The sequence below is a fragment of the Chlorocebus sabaeus genome, chromosome 28 (assembly GCF_047675955.1).
Source record: "Chlorocebus sabaeus isolate Y175 chromosome 28, mChlSab1.0.hap1, whole genome shotgun sequence".
Lineage (NCBI taxonomy): Eukaryota > Metazoa > Chordata > Mammalia > Primates > Cercopithecidae > Chlorocebus > Chlorocebus sabaeus.
This window is the reverse complement of record NC_132931.1, coordinates 10,008,611-10,030,075: the sequence shown is the minus strand read 5'-3', so window position 1 is coordinate 10,030,075 and position 21,465 is coordinate 10,008,611. Positions and strand designations below refer to the sequence as shown.

The 21,465-nt window shown below is 48.4% G+C and overlaps 1 protein-coding gene across 3 annotated transcripts in view; it reads left to right on the top strand.

Moving 5' to 3' along the window:
* SSC4D (scavenger receptor cysteine rich family member with 4 domains) overlaps positions 1-21,465 on the top strand; it is a 58,852-nt gene that overhangs the window by 23,012 nt on the left and 14,375 nt on the right. For 2 of the 3 annotated variants that reach the window (XM_073012708.1, XM_073012709.1), the window contains 3 exons: positions 12,240-13,321; positions 13,933-14,077; positions 19,205-19,403. In XM_073012708.1, coding sequence (XP_072868809.1) covers positions 19,238-19,403 — 166 coding nt within the window. In that variant the 5' untranslated portion in view covers positions 12,240-13,321; positions 13,933-14,077; positions 19,205-19,237. The remainder of the gene's footprint in view (positions 1-12,239; positions 13,322-13,932; positions 14,078-19,204; positions 19,404-21,465) is intronic. The other variant, XM_073012710.1, reaches the window with a different exon arrangement.

Sequence of the window (21,465 nt, the reverse complement as noted above, 5' to 3'; positions counted from 1 at the left end):
CCAGGCTGGAGTGCAGGCGCGATCTCAGCTCACTGCAACCTCCGCCTCCCGGATTCAAGCAATTCTCCTGCCTCAGCCTCCTGAGTAGCTGGGATTACAGGTGCCCGCTACCACGCCCAGCTAATTTTTGTATTTTTAGTACAGACAGGGTTTTACCATGTTAGTCAGGCTGGTCTTGAACTCCTGACCTCAGGTGATCTACCTGCCTCGGCCTCCCAAAGTGCTGGGATTACAGGCATGAGCCACCGCGCCTGGCCACCTCATGTCAATTTCTATTGCACTGAGAGCCCAAGGACCCGTGTTTGGAGTAGGTAACAAGACCTGCTAAAGCCTCAGGTCCCGGGGAGTGAAAGTAGCAGTTTAGGAGGCCGGGCAGAACCCTGTGGGTGCCAGGCTGAGATGCTGGACTTAGCCCTGTGGGAAAAAGAGGCCACGAAAGGAACAGTATTGGCTGGGCACAGTGGCTCACATCTGTAATCCCAGCATTTTTGGGGAGGCCGAGGCGGGCGGATCACCTGAGGGTCAGGAGATCGAGACCAGCCTGGCCAACATGGAGAAACCCCGTCTCTACAAAAAATACAAAATTAGCTGGGTGTGGTGGCATATGCCTGTAATCCCAGCTACTTAGGAGGCTGAGGTGGGAGAATCGCTTGAACCTGGGAGGTGGAGGTTGCAATGAGCCGAGATCACACCACTGTACTCCAGCCTGGGCAACAGAGCAACACTCTGTCTCAAAACAAAACAAAACAACAACAAAAAGTTTACTGCAAGGGTCCTATCACGAGATGATGAAGGACTGACAGGTACAGCATTTACCAGTGGCCTACTCTATGCTGTCCTGGGTGAAATTCCTGCAAGAGAGGAAGGAAGAATACAAAAACTAACGGCATTAGCTGGGCATAGTGGCACACGCCTGTAGTCCCAGCTACTCAGGAAGCTGAGGTGGGAGAACTGCTTGAACCTGGGAGGCAGATGTTGCAGAGAGCCAAGATTGCACCACTGCACTCAAGCCTGGGCGAGACTCCACCTCAAAAAAAAAAAAAAAAAAAAAATTATACATGTATATGTGGGTATATATATTATATATAATTTTAAAAAATTTAAAAATTTGCCAGGCACAATGGCTCACATCTGTAATCTCAGCACTTTGGGAGGCTAAGGTGGGAAGATTGCTTGAGCCCAGGAGTTCCAGACCAGCCTGGACAACACAGTGAGACCCTATCTCTACAAAATCAAAGAAATTAGTCAGGCACACACCTGTAGTCCCAGCTACTTGGGAGGCTGAGGTAGGAGGATTGCTTGAGCCTGAGAGTTCTAAGCTTCAGTGAGCCACGATTATGCTACTGCATTCCAGCCTGGGCAACAGAGTAAGAACTCATCTCAAAAAAAAATGTGGAGATGGCCAGGCACGGTGGCTCACGCCTGTCATCCCAGCACTTTGGGAGGCTGAGACGGGCAGATGACGAGGTAAGGAGTTTGAGACCAGCCTGACCAATATGATGAAACCCCATCTCTACTAAAAATACAAAAACTTAGCTGGCATAGTGGCATATGCCTGTAATCCCAGCTACTCAGGAGGCTGAGGCAGGAGAATCACTTGAACCTGGGAGGTAGAGGTTGCAATAAGCTGAGATCGTGCCACTGCACTCCAGCTTAGGTGAGAGACTTAGTCTCAGAAAAAAAGAAAATGGAGACACACACACACACACGTGGAGATATATATGTGTGTGTGTGTATGTTACATATAGACATAAATATAAAGAGATATAGGGAGAGAGGGAGGATATGTATCAATCTTCATATTGGCTGAACCTGGGTAAAAGGTAAACAGGTGTTCTTAGTGTTATCTGTGCAACTCTCGTCAGTTTAATTTCAAAATAAAAAGTAAAACAAAAAATAACCAAAAACATGAAAAACTCTGTGTCAGATTCAAGTGAGACAGAAGACGATGCTGTTAACCAAGTTCCAAAAGCAATTGCTAAGACAGAATATGAGGTTCCTAGGTATAAAACAAACAAAAAAAGATAGGTAAGATCTTTGAGGAAAAATTAACAAAACTGTATTGGCAGTCAGAGTAAAGAATGCCTAAATTTACAGAGGTATTCCATGTTCATGGATGGGAAATGCAATATCATCATTATGTCAATTCTTCCAAAATTAATCTGTAATTTCTATCAAAATCCCAACACGTTTTAGCTATATGTGGGTAGAACTTAGTAAACTGATTCCAAAATTTATATGGAAGCGATAAGGATCAAAAAGTCAAGATTTTTGCAGAAAAAGAACCTCTGGTATGAGTGTGGTGGCTCACACCTATAATCCCAGCACACAATTTTGGGAGGCCGAAGCAGGAGGATGGCTTGGGGCCAGGAGTTTGGGACCAGCTGGGCGACATAGTGAGACTTTATCTCTATGAAGAAGAAGAAGGGGGAGGAGGAGGAGGGAAGAAGAGGCTGGGCATGGTGGCTCATGCCTGTAATCCCAGCACTTTGGGAAGCTGAGGCAGGAGGATCACTTGAAGTCAGGAGTTTGAGACCAGCCTGGCCAACATGGAGAAACCCCATCTCTACTAAAAATAAAAGAATTAGCTGGGCCTGGTGGTGCGCACCTGTAATCCCAGCTACTGGGGAGGCTGAGGCAGGAGAATCACTTGAACCTGGGAGGTGGAGGTTGCAGTGAGCCAAGATTGCACCACTGCCCTCCAGCCTGGCGACAGAGTGATACTCTGTCTCAAAAAAAGAAGAAAGGAGGAGGAGGAGGAGGGGGAGGAGGGAAAAAGAAGAAAGAAAAAGAGAGGGAGAGAAGAAGGAAGGAAGGAAGGAAGGAAGGAAGGAAGAAAGAAAGGGAGGAAGGGAGATAGAAAGAAAGAAAAGAAAGAGAGAAAAAGAACATCATGAGACACACACCCTAACAGATATAAAAACATATTATAGAGACATGATAATTAAGACACATTGCTGTTAGAACAGAAACAGTGGAATAGATGAGAGAGCCTAGAAACAGCCACGTGGATATGTGGAGACATGATACAGGATGGAGAAAACAGATGGACTCTTCAAGAAAAGGAGCTGTGTCAATTATTATCCATCTGGGGGAAAATTGGATTTCACTTCCCACATAAAAATGAATTCTAGATAGATTAAAAAATCTGAATGGCAAAGAACAAAACTAAAACTTTGAGAAGAAAATAGGATCTTCAGGACAGAGTGAGGTGGAATGTATTTGCTAAATAAGACCCTATCCTCCAAAAATAATGCACAAATCGTAAAGAAAAAAGTGACTTTTTGGAGCACTTTCATAAATAATGACCAAAATTGTTATAACAATAATGACCAGGTATTGCTCACTCTCAATATGGCAGGGACTAGACTGAGTTCCTTAATCTTGACACTTATCTAGGAAGGCACTATTTGCTCCATTTTACAGCTGAGGGAATAAGTACTCAGAGAAGTTAAGGAACTTGCTCAAGTTTGCACAGCCAAGGAGGAACCAAACGAAGATTCAAGGGTCTCTCTGATGCTTTCTGTTTGAGTTAACAACACCCAATGTGTGCACTGGGGGAGATACATCCAAAAAATAACTCCAGTGCAAAGACGTGTTATTATTTTGGCTTTTATTTATTTATTTTTTTTTGAGACAGAGTCTCGCTCTGTTGCCCAGGCTGAAATGCAGTGGCGCGATCAGCTCACTGCAAGCTCCGCCTCCCGGGTTCACACCATTGTTCTGCCTCAGTCTCCCGAGTAACTGGGACTACAGGCGCCCGCCACCATGCCTGGCTAATGTTTTGTATTTTTAGTAGAGATGGGGTTTCACTATGTTAAGCCGGGATGGTCTCGATCTTCTGACCTTATGATCTGTCCACCTCGGCCTCCCAAAGTGCTAGGATTATAGGCATGAGCCACCGTGCCCAGCCTTCTTTTTTTTTTTTTTTTTTTTTTTTTTTTTGAGATGGAGTCTTGCTCTGTGGCCCAGGCTGGAGTACAGTGGTGCTATTCTGGCTCACTGCAACTTCCACTTTCCAGGTTCAAGTGATTCTCCTCCCTCAGCCTCCCGAGTAGCTGGGATTACAGGCGCCCGCCACCATGCCAGGCTAATTTTTGCATTTTTAGTAGAGAAGGTGTTTCACCATGTTGTCCAGGCTGGTCTTGAACTCCTGACCTCAAGTGATCCGCCTGCCTCAGCCTCCCAAAGTGATATTTTGGCCATTTTAAGGACTTTATGGATATCACCCAGATATCCAGTAGGTGTTTTAAAAAATAGCACTATTCGCCAGGCAAGGTGGCTCACATCTATAATCCCAGCACTTTGGGAGGCCAAGGTGGGTGAATCACCTGAGGTCAGGAGCTGGGGACCAGCCTGGGCAACACAGTGAAACCCTGTCTCTACTAAAAACACAAAGAATTAGCCAGGTGTGGCTACATGCCTGTAGTCCCAAATACTTGGAAGGCTGAGGCAGGAGAATCGCTTGAACCCGGGAGGCAGAGGGTGCAGTGAGCCGAGATTGTGCCATTGTACTCCAGCCTGGGCAACAGAGTGAGATTGTGCCTCAAAAAAAAAAAAAAAAAAAAAAAAGCAGTATTCAACTATTCAAAGCCAGACGTGGTAGCTCATGCCTGTAATCCCAGTGCTTGCTTTGGGAGGTAGAGCTGGGAGGAACAATTGAGTCCAGGAATTCCAGCCCAGCCTGGGCAACATAGCAAGACCCCATCTCCACAAAAAATAAAGTAAAATTAGCCAGGCGTGGTGGTGTGTGCCTGTAGTCTCAGCTACTAGGGAGGCTGAGGTGGGAGGATCACTTGAGTCCAGGAGTTTGAGGCTGCAGTGGGCTACAATCACACCACTGCACTCTAGCCAGGGAGACAGAGTGAGATCTTGTTTCAAAAAAGAATAAAAGAATAGTACTTTTCAACCTGGGAAGACAAAATACCTGGCGTATGATGGAAAATAAGAGGAACCACAAATTTGAGAACGTGCCAGACACACATACATACATAGTGATGATCATTAATTCTATAGCCAGAATTCATTGATTCTGTATCCAGACTTTGGCTGGAGGGACCTCAGTGGGTTGAGATTTAGCCCATATTTTGCACAATGGAGATGAAATGAAAGTTAGGGATATGAGGCCTGGCACGGTGGCTCATGCCTGTAATCCCAGTACTTTGGGAGGCCGAGGTGGGCCGATGGCTTGAGGTCGGGAGTTCAAGACCAGCCTGACCAACATGGAGAAACCCCGTCTCTACTAAAAATACAAAAAATTAGCCAGGCATGGTGGTACATGCCTGTAATCCCAGCTGCTCAGGAGGCTGAGGCAGTAGAATCGCTTGAACCCGGGAGGCAGAGGTTGGGGTGAGCCAAGATCGCACCATTACACTCCAGCCTGGGCAACAAGAGCGAAAATCCGTCTAAAAAACAACAACGACGAAAAAAAAAACAAAAAAAGAAAATTAGAGATATGAAAGGGTTTGTGTATGTGTGTGCGTATGTGTGTGTGTGTGTGTGTGTATCTATATATATATGGGGGGGAGAGAGAGAGAGAGAGAGAGAGAGAGACAGAGAGAGAGCGAGCGAGCGAGAGAGAGCATCCTGCTCTGTTTCCCAGGCTGGAGTGCAATGGCATGATCTTGGCTCACTGAAGCCTGTGTCTCGCAGGCTTAAGCGACTCTCCCATCTCAGCCTCTTGAGTAGTTGGGATACAGGTGCATGCCAGCACACCCGGCTATTTTTCTTGTAGAGGCAGAGTCTTACTATCTTGCCCAGGCTGGTCTCAGACTCCTGAGCTCGAGCAATCCTCTTGCCTCAGCCTCCCAAAGTGCTAGGATTACAGATGTGAGCCACCCAACTGGCTGATACATAAAATTTATAGCCTATTTTTTCTCACATGTGACCCTGACTGCAGCTAAGGAAAATAAATATTTCGTACAATATTTTGGCTCTTTATTTTGCTGAGACAGGGTTTCACTGTCCCCCAGGTTGGTATGCAGTGGGGCAATCACGGCTCACTGCAGCCTCGACTTCCTGGGCTCAAGCAATGCGCCTGCCTCAGCCTCCTGAGTGGCTGGGACTATAGGTGTGTGCCACCATACCTGGTTAATTTTTCTATTTTTTTTGTAGAGCCAGGGTTTCACCATGTTGCCTAGGCTCAAGCTATCCTCCTGCCTCAGCCTCCGAAAGTGCTGGGATTACAGGCTGAGCCACTGCACCCAGTCTCCTTTCTTTCTTTCTTTTTTTTTTTTTTTTGAGAAAGAATTTTGCTCTTGTTGCCCAGGCTGGAGCGCAATGGTGTAATCTCAGCTCACTGCAACCTCTGCTTCCCAGGTTCAAGCGATTCTCCTGCCTCAGCCTCCTGAGCAACTGGGATTATAGGTGTGCACCACCATGCCTAGCTAATTTTTGTATTTTTGGTAGAGACGGGGTTTCACCATGTTGGCCAGCCTGGTCTCAAACTGCTGATCTCAGGTGATTCACCTGCTTCAGCCTCCCTAAGTGCTGCGATTACAGGCATGAGCCACTGCGGCTAGCCCTAGCCTGCTTTTCATTATAGAGTATTTAAAATCACCTAAAAAATAGAATCTAAAATAAAAAATCAAATCCACTCCTGACACCTCCAGCCATTGGTAACCATTGTCTTAGTTAATAGGTTGTGCTGAATCATTCCAGACCTTTTTTTTTTTTTTTTTTTTGAGATGGAGTCTCACTCTGTCACCAGGCTGGAGTGTGGTGGCGCGATCTCGGCTCACTAAAACCTCCACCTCCCGGGTTCCAAGGATTCTCCTGCCTCAGCCTCCCAAGTAGCTGGGACTACAGGCATGGGCCACCACGCCTGGCTAATTTAGCAGAGACGGGGTTTCGCCATGTTGGCCAGGCTGGTCTTGAACTCCTGACCTCAGTCGATCCACCCACCTCAGCCTCCCAAAGTGCTGGGATTACAGACGTAAGCCACCGTGCCCGGCCTTGTTCCAGACCTTTTAATGCATATATCATAATTTTAAAATATGCTTACTAAATGCAATGTGGTATCCTGGATTGGCTCCTGGAACAGAAAAAAGGACATTAGTGAGAAAACTGGTAATATTCATTCAAATAAAATCTGTGCTTTGGTTAATATTAATGTGCCAATGTTAATTTCTCAGTTTTGACAAACGTGCCATGGCTGCATAAGATTCGGAGTTGTGCTGGGTACTGTGGCACCCATCTCGCATCTGTAGTGCCAGCTATTTGGGAGGCTGAGGTGGGAGGATTGCTTGAGCCCAGGAGTCTGGGGTTGTGGTGAGCCGAAATCTCATCTCTGCACTCCAGCCTGGGCAACAGAGTGAGACCCTGCCTCTAAAAAAATAAAATAATTATGCTGAGTGAAATAAAGCAGACCCAAAAGTGTTCACGCTATATGGTGACTTTTTAATTTTTATTTATTTACTTTTTGAGACGGAGTCTTGCTCTGTCACCCAGGCTGAAGTGCAGTGGCGTGATCTCGGCTCACTGCAAGCTCCTCCCACCAGGTTCACGCCATTCTCCTGCCTCAGCCTCCCACGTAGCTGGGACTACAGGCGCCCGCCACCACACCCGGCTAATTTTTGTATTTTTTAGTAGAGACGGGGTTTCATCATGTTAGCCAGGATGGTCTCGATCTCCAGACCTCGTGATCCGCCCATCTTGGCCTCTCAAAGTGCTGGGATTACAGGTGTAAGCCACTGCGCCTGGCCACTATATGGTGACATTTATATAAAATTCTGTTTTGGCCGGGTACGGTGGCTCATTCCTGTAATCCTGGCACTTTGGGAGGCTGAGGCAGGTGGATCACGAGGTCAGGAGTTCAAGACCAGCCTGACCAACATGGTGAAACCCCATCTCTACTAAAAATACAAAAATTAGCCAGGCGTGGTGGCAGGCCCCTGTAATCCCAGTTCTTCAGGAGGCTGAGGCAAGAGAATCACTTCAACCCAGGAGGCGCAGGTGGCGGTGAGCTGAGATCACGCCATTGCACTCCAGCCTGGGTGACAGAGCAAGAGTCCGCCTCAAAAAAGAAGAAAGAAGAAAGAAGAAAGAAGAAAGAAGAAGAAGAAGAAGAAGAAGAAGGAGGAGGAGGAGGAGGAGGAGGAGGAGGAGGAGGAGGAGGAGAAGAAGAAGAAGAAGAAGAAGAAGAAGAAGAAGAAGAAGAAGAAGAAGAAGAAGAAGAAGAAGAAGAAGAAGAGGAGGAGAGGGGAAGAAGAAGAAGAAGAGGAGGAGGAGGAGGAGGAGGAGGAGGAGGAAGAGCCTGTTCCTGCATGAGAAGGTCTTTTCCTAATTGTCCTAAATGGAATCATCAGCACTTGAGCGTTACTGACCTCCCAGGAGCTGAAGTGTTGAAGAGGACCACATTCCTTAATAGGCAAACTCAGAGAGAATCCACTTACAGACTATAGGCGGATTTTCCCGCTCTCCAGTCATGCCAGGCGGCTCCCAAAGGGTCTTTGAGGAGGAAAATCAGTGACTCAACCCCTACGCACCTGCAGCTTCTCATGTCAGGAAAAACCACTGGTCAGAATCCATGTATCACACCTTGAAGGGGTGATTTAGAGAAATGCTAAAATTTTTTGCTTTCTAATACAAATATTAAAATGGGGCTTGGTGCGGTGGCTCACGCCTGTAATCCCAGTACTTTGGGTGGCCAAGGCAGACTGACTGCTTGAAGCCAGGAGTTCAAGACTAGCCTGGGCAACATGGTGAAACCACATCTCTACTAAAAATATAAAAATTAGCCAGGCATGGTGGCACATACCTGAAATCCCAGCTACTTGGGAGGCTGAGGCATGAGAATCACTTAAACCTGGGAGGTAGAAGTTGCAGTAAGCTGAGATCACGCCATTGTACTCTAGCCTGGGTGACAGAGAATGACTCATCTCAAAAAAGAGAAGAAGAGGCCGGGCGCGGTGGCTCAAGCCTGTAATCCCAGCACTTTGGGAGGCCGAGACGGGCGGATCACGAGGTCAGGAGATCGAGACCATCCTGGCTAACACGGTGAAACCCTGTCTCTACTAAAAAATACAAAAAACTAGCCGGGTGAGGTGGTGGACGCCTGTAGTCCCAGCTACTCGGGAGGCTGAGGCAGGAGAATGGCGTGAACCCGGGAGGCGGAGCTTGCAGTGAGCTGAAATCTGGCCACTGCCCTCCAGCCTGGGCGACAGAGTGAGACTCTGTCTCAAAAAAAAAAAAAAAAAAAAAAAAAGAAAAAAGAAAAGAAAGGAATGTATAGGGATATGTGGGTACTCTTCACCCTGGTTTCCTCAATGTTTATTTTTTTATTTTATTTTATTTTATTTTTTGATACGGAGTTTCACTCTTGTTGCCCAGGCTAGAGTGCAATAGCACAATCTCAGCTCACTGTAACTTCTGTCTCCTGGGTTCAAGCGATTCTCCTGCGTCAGCCTCCTGAGTAGCTGGGATTACAGGCAGGTGCCACCACGCCCTACTCATTTTGTATATTTTAGTAGAGACAGGGTTTCTCCATGTTGGTCAGGCTGGTCTCAAACTCCTGACCTCAGGTGATCTGCCCGCCTCGGCCTCCCGAAGTGCTGGGATTACAGGCGTGAGCCACTGTGCCCAGCAATGTTTACATCTTACATAAAATTATAATACCAAAACCAAGAACATGACATTGATACAAGGTGTGTGTATAGTTCTGTTATTTTATCATACACAATTAAGATACAAAACTGTTTCATCATCATAAATACGTCCTTTGTACTACCTCTTTGTAATCACACCCACTCTTTTTTTTTTTTTTTTTTTTTTTTTTTTTTTTGAGACGGAGTCTTGCTGTTTCGCCCAGGCTGGGGTGCAGTGGCACGATCTTGGCTCACTGCAAGCTCTGCCTCCCAGGTTCACACCATTCTCCTGCCTCAGCCTCCTGAGTGGCTCAGACTACAGACACCCACCACCACGCCCAGCTAATTTTTTGTATTTTTAGTAGAGATGGGGTTTCACCGTGTTAGCCAGGATGGTCTCGATCTCCTGACCTTGTGATCCGCCCGCCTCGGCCTCCCAAAGTGCTGGGATTACAGGCGTGAGCCACCGCGCCCGGCTCACACCCACTCTTGTCCTCCACCATCCTTTAACCTAAGCATTAGTAATCTGTTTTTCACCTGTGCAATTTCATCATTTTGAAGATGCTGTAGAAATGGAATCATACAATGTGTGAGCTTTCAGAGTAGCTTTTTTTACTCATTATAATGCCCTTGGGATCCATCCAAGTTGTTACATACATCAACGGTTATTCCTTTTTATCTTTTTCTTTTCTATTTTTTTTGAGACAGAGTCTCTCTCTGTCCCCCAGCCTGGAGTGCAGTGACGCAAGCACAGCTCACTGCAGTCTCAACCTCTTGGGATCAAGTGATCTTCCCACCTCAGCCTCTCGTGTAGCTGAGTCCACAAGAATCACCATGCCTGGCTAATTTTATTATTTTTTTTTGTAGAGTTGGGGTCTAGCTGTGTTGCCCAGGCTGGTCTCAAATTCCTGGGCTCAAGCGATCCTCCTGCCACAGCCTCCCAGGTAGCCTCCCAGGTAGACTGCAGGCACACGCCACCTCATCCAGCTAAAGGAAATTTTGAATGCTTCCAGTTTTTGGCTATTACAAATAAATCTGCTATGAACATTCGTATATTGGTTTTTTGTGAAGATGTAAGTTTTCATTTCTCTGGGATAAATGCCCAGGAGTCCGATTGCTGGTTCATATGGTGAGTGTACATTTAGATTTTTAAGACACTGTCAGACTGTATTTCAGAGTGCCTGGACCATTTTACATTCCCATCAGCAATGTGTGAGGAATCCAGTTTCTCCATATCTTCACTAGCATTTGGTATCACCAACTATGTTTTTTTTCAGCCATTCTGACAAGTGGGTGGCAATATCTCATCATAGTTCTTTTTTCTTTTTTTCCCCTAAAACAGGGTCTCTCTCTGTCGCCCAGACATTGCGGTGAGCCAAGATCGCACCATTGCACCCCAGCCTGGACAACAAGAGCAAGACTCCATCTCAAAAATAAATAAATAAATAAATAAATAAATAAGGCAAGCGTGCTGGTACACACCTGTGGTTTCAGCATGCTAAAAGGCTGAGGTGGGAGAATCGCTTAAGCCCAGGAATTGGAGGCTTCAGTGAACTATGATCACCACTACACTCCAGCCTGGGTGACAGAGCAAGATCCTGGAGTGCAGTGGCACAATCATAGCTCACTGTAGCCTCAACCTCCCAGTCTCAAGTCATCCTCTCACCTCAGCCTTCCAAGTAGCTGGGACCGCAGCCCAGTGTGCACCATCACGTCTGGCTCTGTTTCTAATTTTTTATAGAGATGGGGTCTCCCTACGTTGCCCAGGCTCATCTTGAGCTCTCGGCCTCAAGTGATGCTCCTGCCTTGGCTTCCAGAAGTGTTGGGATTACAGGCATGAGCCACTAGTCCTGGCCACTGTTTGCTTTAATGAGAAAGATGAGAGCTTGCTTAGAAGCAGAAAAATCTGGTTGGGAAGGAGCAGCTAAACGTGGAAGACAGATAGATGTGCAGATGGAGGGAAGGAGGTCCCTGAGATGATGGAAGGAATGGAATCTGGACTTTGGGGAAGGGGCTTCCCCAGGCCAGGGGAGGAGGGAGGGAAGAAGGATGGGTGCAGGCAGCAGGGGTGTGGAGATTTTGCAGCATGGTGATGGCAGCCTTCCATCAAGTATTTTCTTTGTTCTTTTCTTTTTTCTTCTTTTTTTTTTTTTTGAGACGGAGTCTCGCTCTGTTGCCCAGGCTGGAGTGCAGTGGCACAATCTCAGCTCACTGCAACCTCCACCTCCCGGGTTCAAGCAATTCTCCCACCTCAGCCTCTCAAGTAGCTAGGATTACAGGCACCCACCACCACGCCTGACTAATTTTTGTATTTTTAGTAGAGATGGGATTTCGCCATGTCAGCCAGGCTGGTCTCGAACTCCTGACCTCAAGGGATCTGCCCACCTTGGCCTCCCAAAGTGCTGGGATTACAGGTGTGAGCCACCTCGCCTGGCGCATTTAGTACTTTCTTTTTCCAAGAAACAGGAAACAGCATCATGACCAGGAGCCAGGAAATTAAGTCCCGCCAGGCCCACACCTGTGACACCTGTCTTCCTCCCTTGGCCTGTCTTCCCAGCCTCACCATAAAAAGCTGGGACTGGTCCCCAATTTGTTTGATCCTCAAGAGCATCTCAACATTTTTTTTTTTTTTTTTTTTTTTTTTTTTTTGTCCAGGTGCAGTGGCTCATGCCTGTAATCCCAGCACTTTGGAAGGCTGAGGCAGGAGAATCCCTTGAACCCGGGGAGACGGATGTTGCAGTGAGCCAAGATCGCACCATTGCACCCCAGCCTGGGCAACAAGAGCAAGACTCCATCTCAAAAATCAATCAATCAATCAATCAATCAATCAATCAATCAATCAATAAGGCAAGCGTGCTGGTACACACCTGTGGTCTCAGCGTGCTAAAAGGCTGAGGTGGGAGACTCGCTTAAGCCCAGGAGTTGGAGGCTTCACTGAACTATGATCACCACTACACACTCCAGCCTGGGTGACAGAGCAAGATCCTGTTTCAATAAATACATAAAATAAAAAATAAACAAACACATGCCCCTGGCAGGAATGGGAATGCACCACCAGGTTTGGGAACTGTCCTGCAGGGGCTCTAAGGGCCCCTCCAGCTCTGAGAGTTTGTGCCTCCATGGGAAAGATACAGGATCCCAGCATAGCCCTTTACTGTGGTTACAAACTACAAAATAAACCACACATCATTTCCTGCCACCTATAACTACAAAAGCCCAAAAAGCACCAGAACTCAAGAAGAACTACACACTAGCCGGGCACGGTGCCTCACGCCTGTAATCCCAGCACTTTGGTGAGGCCAAGGCAGGCGGATCACCTGAGGTCAGGAGTTCGAGACCAGCCTGACAAGCACGGAGAAACCCCGTCTCTACTAAGAATACAAAATTAGCCGGGCGTCATGGCGCATACCTGTAATCCCAGCTACTTGGGAGGCTGAGGCAGGAGAAATCGATTGAACCCAGGAGGAGGAGGTTGCAGTGAGCTGTGATTGCACCATTGCACTCTAGCCTGGGCGACAAGAGCGAAACTCCATCTCAAAAAAAAAAGAACTACACAAGAAGGCAAAATTAGGCCGGGCACAGTGGCTCAAGCCTATAATCGCAGCACTTTGGGAGGCTGAGGCAGGCAGATCCCTTGAGGTCAGGAGTTCAAGGCCATCCTGGCCAACATGGAGAAACCAGTCTCTACTAAAAATACAAAATTAGCCTGGTGTGGTGGCGCATGCCTGTAATCCCAGGTACTCGGGAGGCTGAGGCACAAGAATTGATTGAGCCTGGGAGGCGGAGGATGCGGGGAGCTGAGATTGTGCCATTGCACTTCAGCAGCCTGGGTGACAGAGGCAGACTCTATCTAAAAATAATAATAATAATAATAAAATAAGGCAAAATCAGCAGACTCCGAGTGCGGTTGTGAGGTCCTGCCTATGTGGGAAACCCACTCCATACACTGTGGCTCCTGGGACCATTTGTAAACCCTTAGCTGAGACATGGGTCAGGACATCATCATGGGGACATGGGGACTCCTGGGCTGGATCAGGGTTACCTCCAAAGATCAGGATGCTTGGCTGCCCTGCAAAGGGGTGGAGACCTATCCAGGCCTTTCTGAAACCTGAACCCTGGGGTGGGGGGGCTGTGGGGGGAGGAGGGGCTGCCTGGCCCTGACAGTCCATGCCTCCCCCCACCATGTAGCTCCGCCTCCACCTGGGTGCCCTTTTTCTGGGGCTGCTCCAGCTGGTGCCAGCCACCTCCACTCCCCTTTGCTTCTCGCTGTCCCTAAAGTCGGATGGGGACAGGCTGGGGCCACCAGCCAGCTCCATGGACAGGGACTTTGCCTCTGCTCACCTTCCAGCTGTGGAAAGAAAAGAAGAAACACCTGTGTTGATTTCTATTTGGAAGATCCTTCCTCCTCCTAAACTCCCAGGGGCAGACAAAGTGATTCGATCCTGGATTGACTGTAGAAGAAGGGACAGAAAGAGCACAGAACATTCCCCCAGGTATGAATCCTTCGCTTTTGCTGGGGTGTTTGTGCGTGTGTGTGTGTGTGTGTGTGTGTGTGTGTGAGAGAGAGAGAGAGAGAGAGAGAGAGAAAGAGAGAGACAACCATCTCCCACTGGTCAAATGGTAAATTGTCCTTGTTAATCTCCCAAGCCCCTTCTGGCTGCTGTTTTCTATGATTCTGTAGCCATCACCTTGATTCAGTCACTCAACAAACATTTCCTGAGTATCCACCCTGTGCCAGGGGCAACCACTGAATAAGATCTGGTGTCCGCCCTCGAGGGTCTGCAATCTAGTTGGAGAAATAATAATGATAACAATAGCTACCATAACCAGAGTGGGCCAGACACTGGGCTAAGCCTTGTGAAAACACTGCTTATTGAAGTTGGTAAAAATGGTAAGGGGTAAGTGGATCACGAACGCCATTTTACAGATGAGAACAGTGAGGCTTTGCAAGGTGAAGGTCATACAGCTGGGAGATGGTGGAGCTGATGCTGCAGTATCACCGCTGTGTTATGCTGCCGGCTGTACTGTAGAGAATGCAGGCAATAGATGGACTTGGGAAGGGATATGAAGGGATGGGAGGGCTTTCAAGAGCCCTAATCACCAAAGACAGGGAAAGATGAAGCCTCGTCTTGCCGTATTCCCCAGGGCGTGAAGCAGGAGCAGACTGGAGGGGCCCACCTTGGAGCTGGGAGGGTGAAGAGGCAGGCTTGCCTGGGATTTGAAATCCGTGGCGGTCAGGATCGGGGCTCCTTCTCCCTCATTCCTGGGCCGAGGTGGCAGGGGATAGAGGTGGGGAAGCTGAGTGTTCCTGGCAGGGTCTCTGGGAGTTGCCTGTCCCCAGGGTGGGGGCTGATCTGGCCTGGGGGGGGGCCAGTATCCCAGCAGCCTGAGAAGTGAGTTGCATTGAGGCCAGGAGGCAGGAGGCCCAGACAACTATGTGCGCCCTGCCCCCCAACAACAAGCAAAGACTGGACTATGACTTTCCCCCTCCTCACGGTTCTCAGCTCCCATCTCCCAGCTGTCCCCAGTCCAGGCAGGAGGAGGACAAAAGGTGATTATTCCACTGGGGACTGTCCTGGGCCCCATGAATGGGGTGTTGAAATCCCCGTGTCCGCATCCAGATAGGCTTTCATCTTCTCCCCAACCAGACTGTGTACACCAGGGCAGAGGTAAAGCCAGAGACAGGAGGGGGTTGGGTGGACGGCGGGGAGCTCCTTCTGGGACGAGCACCCATGTCCCCCAGTTCCCACTCTCAATGTAGCCCAAACAGAACCATCCTCACCACCACCATCCTCTCCACCACCGCCTCCTACAAAGTCCCCATCAGGGTGGCTGGGAGCCAAATGGATGCTCCTAGTTCCCCGTCCCCCACACCAAGAGAAGCCCAGTCCTGCCAGTTCAGTCTTCTACATACCTTTCGCATCTCTCCTTCCTCTCTGCCTCCCATGGCCTGAAGTCTGGACAACTGCATCAGCCTCTAAACCAGCCTCCCATCTCTCCCCAACCAACCAGTCCACAGTCCACACAATGCATCAGACCCCTGCTAAAAGTCTGCAAGAAAAGGGGACATGAAGCCAGGCGTGGTGGCTCACGCCTGTAATCCCAGCACTTTGGGAGGCTGAGGCGGGCGGATCACAAGGTCAGGAGATCGAGACCACGGTGAAACCCCATCTCTACTAAAAATACAAAAAATTAGCCGGGTGCGGTGGCGGGCGCCTGTAGTCCCAGCTACTCAGGAGGCTGAGGCAGGAGAATGGTGTGAACCCGGAAGGCGGAGCTTGCAGTGAGCCGGAGATTGCGCCACTGTACTCCAGCCTGGGAGACAGAGCCAGACTCCATCTCAAAAAAAAAAAAAAGAAAAGGGGACATGAGAGACGCTTCTGGGACGCTGATTACACGGTGTGATTGCTCTTTGAGCTCTAAGCTCATGGTTTATGCACTTCTTTTTTTCTTTTTAGTTAGAGACAGGGTCTCATTCTGTCATTCAGGCTGCAGTGCAGTGGTGCGATCATGGCTCACTGCAGCCTTGAACTCCTGGGCTCAAGTGATCCTCCTGCCTTGGCCTCCCAAAGCACGCACCACCTGGCCCAGCTAATTGTTTTTAGTTTTGTAGAGATGGGGTCTCACTATGTTGCCTAGGCTAGTCTTGAAATCCCGGGTTCAGGAGATCCTCCCTCAATTAGCTGGGCATGGTGATGCCCGCCTGTAATCCCAGCTACTCAGGAGGCTGGGGCAGGAGAATCGCTTGAACCTGGAAGGTGGAGGTTGCGGTGAGCCGAGATCATGCCACTGCACTCCAGCCTGGGCAACAGGGCAAGACTGTCTCAAAAAAAAAAAAGAAAGAGATCTTCCTTCCTCAGCTTCCCAAAGTGTACACAGGAGTGAGCCACCATGCTTGGCCTAGAGTGAATTTAAATCAGGGCCAGGTGTGATGGCTCACACCTGTAATTCAGCACTTTGGGAGACTGAGGCGGGTGTATCACTTGAGGTCAGGAGTTCCAGACCAGCCAGGTCAACATGGGGAAACCCCCGTCTCTACTAAAAATACAAAAATTTGCCGAGTGTGGTGGCACATGCCTGTAATCCCAGTTACTCGGGAGGCTGAGGCAGGAGAATCGCTTGAACCCAGGAGGCGGAGGTTGCAGTAAGCTGAGATCAGGCCACTGCATTACAGCCTTGGTGACAGAGGGAGGCTGTGTCTCAATAAATAAATACATAAAAATACATAATTTAAAGCAGAAGAAATGAGCCAATAAAATGAGAAAAAATATTAAGGAAATCATAGTTACCATGACTCACACTACATAAAAAAAGTGAAGGAAGGTCTGAGAGAGTAAATGCTGTTTACAATGCTCGGCCCATTTTGGGTGGAAAGCCTTTGAAGATTTTTTTTTTTTCTTCCTGATTTAGGATTGGGGTATTAAAAACAAAAAAAGTGCAAGACAGGAGATCACTTGAGGCCAGGAGTTTGAGACCAGCCTGAGTAACAGCACGAGAGCCCATCTCTACTAAAAAGAAAAAAAGAAAAATAATTAGCCGGGTGTGGTGGTGCGAGTCTGCAGTTCCAGCTACTCAGGAGGCTGAGGCGGAAGGATCCTCTGAGCCTAGGACAGGGAGGTTGCAGTGAGCCATGATCACGCCACTGCACTGTAAGCCTGGGTGACAGAGTGAGACTCTATCTCTAAAACATGAAAAAAAAATTCTTTAAAGTAAAAAAATTAATTAATTAATTTGAAAGGGAAACTTTATATTGTTCCAATAAATGGAAAACCAGAGTCCTTTATAGCAGGCACTGTACAATTTAAAAAGAATTAATGAAAAGAAAACAATACATGTGTATCTATAGCCTCCCAAATTAAGTGGGTTGCTGTCCGTGGCACCAACATATATTTCAAATGCACAGACCGGGTGCGGTGGCTCACGCCTGTAATCCCAGCACTTTGGGAGGCTGAGGCGGGTGGATCACTTGAGGTCAGGAGTTCAAGACCAGCCTGGCCAACATGGTGAAACCCTATCTCAACTAAAAATGAACCAGGTGTGGTGGTGGGTGCCTGTAATCCCAGCTACTCAGGAGGCTGAGGCAGGAGAATTGTTTGAACCCGGGAGGTGGAGGTTGCAGTAAACTGAGATCGTGCCATCACACTCCAGCCTGGATGACACAGCCATACTCCATCAAAAAAAGAAAGGGAGGGAGGGAGTGAGGAAGGAAGGGAGGAAGGAAGGAAGGAAGGAAGGAAGGAAGGAAGGAAGGAAGGAAGGAAGGAAGGAAGGAAGGAAGGAAGAAATCAAATGTGCAGCTGTGGAGGATAACCTCTGAGCCCTTGGGCTGGTCATAGTTTGGGCCGAGCCAACCCTCCCAAACCTTTCTCCCACCATTTGCCCTCTTCACATATCCTCGGCTCCAGCCATGCCTGATTCCTCATGCGTTTCCATCCAAGCAGCATATTTTTCACCTCCCAGCTTTTGCCTCTGCCGTTGTCTCCACTCAGAATGCCAAAGGCAAGTGGAAATGTCATTTTTCCCTGAAGCTGGCCCCTCCGGGAGGTAAACACCTGGGACTTTTTTTCTTTTACTTGCAGCCTTGGCACAAGTGATCCTCCTACCTCAGCCTCCCCATTAGCTAGGACTACAGACATGAGTCACCATACCCGACTCATAAAAAAGAAATGTTCTGGGCCGGGCGCGACAGTGGCTCACGCCTGTAATTCCAGCACTTCGGGAGGCCAAGATGGGCAGATCCCTTGCGGTCAGGAGTTCGAAACCAACGTGGCCAATAGGGTGAAACCCCCTCTCTAGCAAAAAAAAAAGAAAGAAAGAAAAAAATATATAAAATTAGCTGGGTGTGGTGTTGCACGCCTATAATCCCAGCTACCTGGGAGGCTGAGGCAGGAGAAGTGCTTGAACCTGGGAGATGGAGGTTGCAGTGAGCCAAGATTGTGCCATTACACTCCAGCCTAGGCCACAGAGCAAGACTCTGTCTCAAAAAAAAAAAAAAAAAAAAAAAAAAAAATTCTAATTTTTGTATTTTTTAAATTAAATTTAATTTTTTTTTCTTTTTGAGGTAGAGTCTTGCTCTGTCACTAAGGCTGGAGAGCAGTGGCATGATCTCGGCTCACTGCAACTTCTACCTCCCAGGTTCAAGAGATTCTCCTGCCTCAGCTTCCCAAGTAGCTGGGATTATAGGTGTGCTTCACCACACCTGGCTAATTTTTGTACTTTTGGGACAGCCGGGGTTTCACCATGTTAGCCAGGCTAGTCTTGAACTCCTGACCTTAAGTGATCTGCCTCCCTCAGCCTCGCCAAAGTGCTGGGATTACCAGCATGAGCCACTGCGGCTGGCCTAATTTTTGTATTTTTTGAAACAGATGAGTTTTCGCCATGTTAGCCAGGCTGGCCTTGATCTCCTGGGTTCAAGCGATCCACCTGCCTCAGCCTCCCAAAGTGCTGGGATTACAGGCATGAGCCGCCATGCCTGGCCTTATTTTTAAAAACTTTTTGCAGAGATGGGGTCTCACTATGTTGCCCAGGCTGGTCTCGAATTCCTGGGTTCAAGCAATCCTCCCACTTCGGCCTCCCAAAGTGCTGGGAGGCCCAGCAACATTTGAGATCTTTAATTTCAGATGTTTCAACTGTGACTTATCCCTGGCGCCTTGATGGGAGCATCTGAAACACCCTTCACCATCTGGATGCACAAGGAAGCAGAGATGCAAATTGGTCCCCAGCCGGATGAAAAGGGCTGGGGGTGGAGGTTGGGAGATGGGAGTGCTGCCCCTCCCTTCCTCCCCCAAGCCCTGTCTTTCCTCCTCCTCCTGCCACTGGGTGAGTCCTCCCCTGCTAGCCCTTGCCATTTCCTCTTTCTGGCTCTCTGGTTGTCCCAGCTGTAACCTTATAGTAGGAGAGGGGTTGTGAATGAGCTCGTTCCTGCTGTTCTTTCCTATGCTGACATTTGTCCAGAGTTGACAAAAGAGCTAGGAGTCTGAGTTTGGGGAATGAAGGGCTCAGTACTGGAGGTGACAGGTAAACGCACCCGGGGAATGGGCAGTTAGGGGACACTGGGCACAGGGAAGGAGAGAAAGAGGGTGTGCTCACCAATGGCTTTTGGAAAGACAGCTGGTAAAAGAGATGAAATCAAATGACCTAGGGACTATCCAAACATAAGAAGAAGGCCGGGCGTGGTGACTCACACCTGCAATCCCAGTGCTTTGGGAGGCTGAGGCAGGCAGATCACCTGAGGTCAGGAGTTTGAGACCAGCCTGGCCAACACGGTGAAACCTGAGTCTCTAGTAAAAATACAAAAATTAGCCGGGTGTAGCAGCGTGCACCTGTAATCCCAGCTACTCGGGAAGCTGAGGCAGGAGAATCACTTGAACCTGGGACGTGGAGGTTACAGTGAGTCAAGGTCACGCCACTGCACTCCAGCCTGGGTGATAGAGCAAGACTCTGTCTCAAAAAGAAATGAAGATAAATAAATAAATAAGAAGAAGTGGAGTCAGCTGGACACGGTGGCTCACACCTGCAATCCCAGCACTTGGGGAGGCCGAGGCTGGTGGATCATGAGGTCAGGAGTTCAGGACCAGCCTGGCCAACATGGTGAAACCCCGTCTCTACTAAAAATACAAAAAATAGCTGGGTGTGGTGATGGGCACCTGTAATCCCATCTACTCAGGAGGCTGAGGCAGGAGAATCGTTTGAACCCGGGAGGTGGAGGATGCAGTGAGCCAAGATCGTGCCATTGCACTCCAGCCTGAGTGACGGGACGAGACTCTGTCTCAAAAACAAAAAAAAAAGAAAAGAAAAGAAGAAATGGAGGGAGTCTCAGTTTCTTCATCAGTAAAATGGGTACACAAGTGCAGGTTGCAGGGGGTGGTTATAAGGATTCTACAAGGTAATGTACGTGAAAGTGTCAGAACTGTCATACCCGGAGCACAAGTGTGGAATTTCTAGGCTTTCCATCTGCCTGGTAGGCAAATTTCACTTTCCTGTTTCCTCTCCCACCTCCACACTCAAGCATCATGCTCAGAACTGCATGATGAAGAAGAGTGTGGCTGTCTGGGTAGTCTCTCAGCTCTACCCTTGATTTGCTATGTGGCCCTGAGTAAGTTGTCTAATCTCACTAACCCTGAAGTTGCCCTGTCTGTAAAATCCTGCCTAACTTATAAATTATCCTAATGATTAACTGAGTTCACCTAAAGAAAGCAATGAGGGCCGGGCGCAGTGGCTCACGCCTGTAATTGCAGCACTTTGGGAGGCTGAGGTGGACGGATCACCTGAGGTCGGGAGTTCGAGATCAGCCTGACCAACATGGAGAAACCCCGTCTCCACTAAAAATATAAAATTAGCCAGGCATGGTGGTGCATGCCTATAATCCCATCTACCTGGGAGGCTGAGGCAGGAGAATCGTTTGAACCCAGGAGGCAGAGGTTGCGGTGAGCTGAGATTGTGCCATTGCGCTCCAGCCTGGGCAATAAGAGTGAAACTCCGTCTCAAAAAAAAAAAAAAACAAAAAAGAAAAAAAAGCAATGAGGACATACATGATAGCTAAAGCAGAAAGACTCAAGGCCAGCCAAGGTAGCTCACACCTGTAATTTTAGCACTTTGGGAGGCTGAGACAGGAGGATCACTTGAGGCCAGGAGTTTCAGACCAGCCTGGGCAACAAAGTGAGACCCCTTTCCCTACAAAATATTAGGCTGGGAGCGGTGGTTCATGCCTGTAATCCCAAAACTTTGGGAGGCTGAGGCAGGCAGATCACTTGAGGTTAGGGGTTCAAGACTAGCCTGGCCAACATGGTGAGACCCCATTTCTATCTAAAAGTATAAAAATTAGATGGGTGTGGTGGTGCACACCCTCAGTCCCAATTACTCGGGAGGCTGAGGTGGGAAA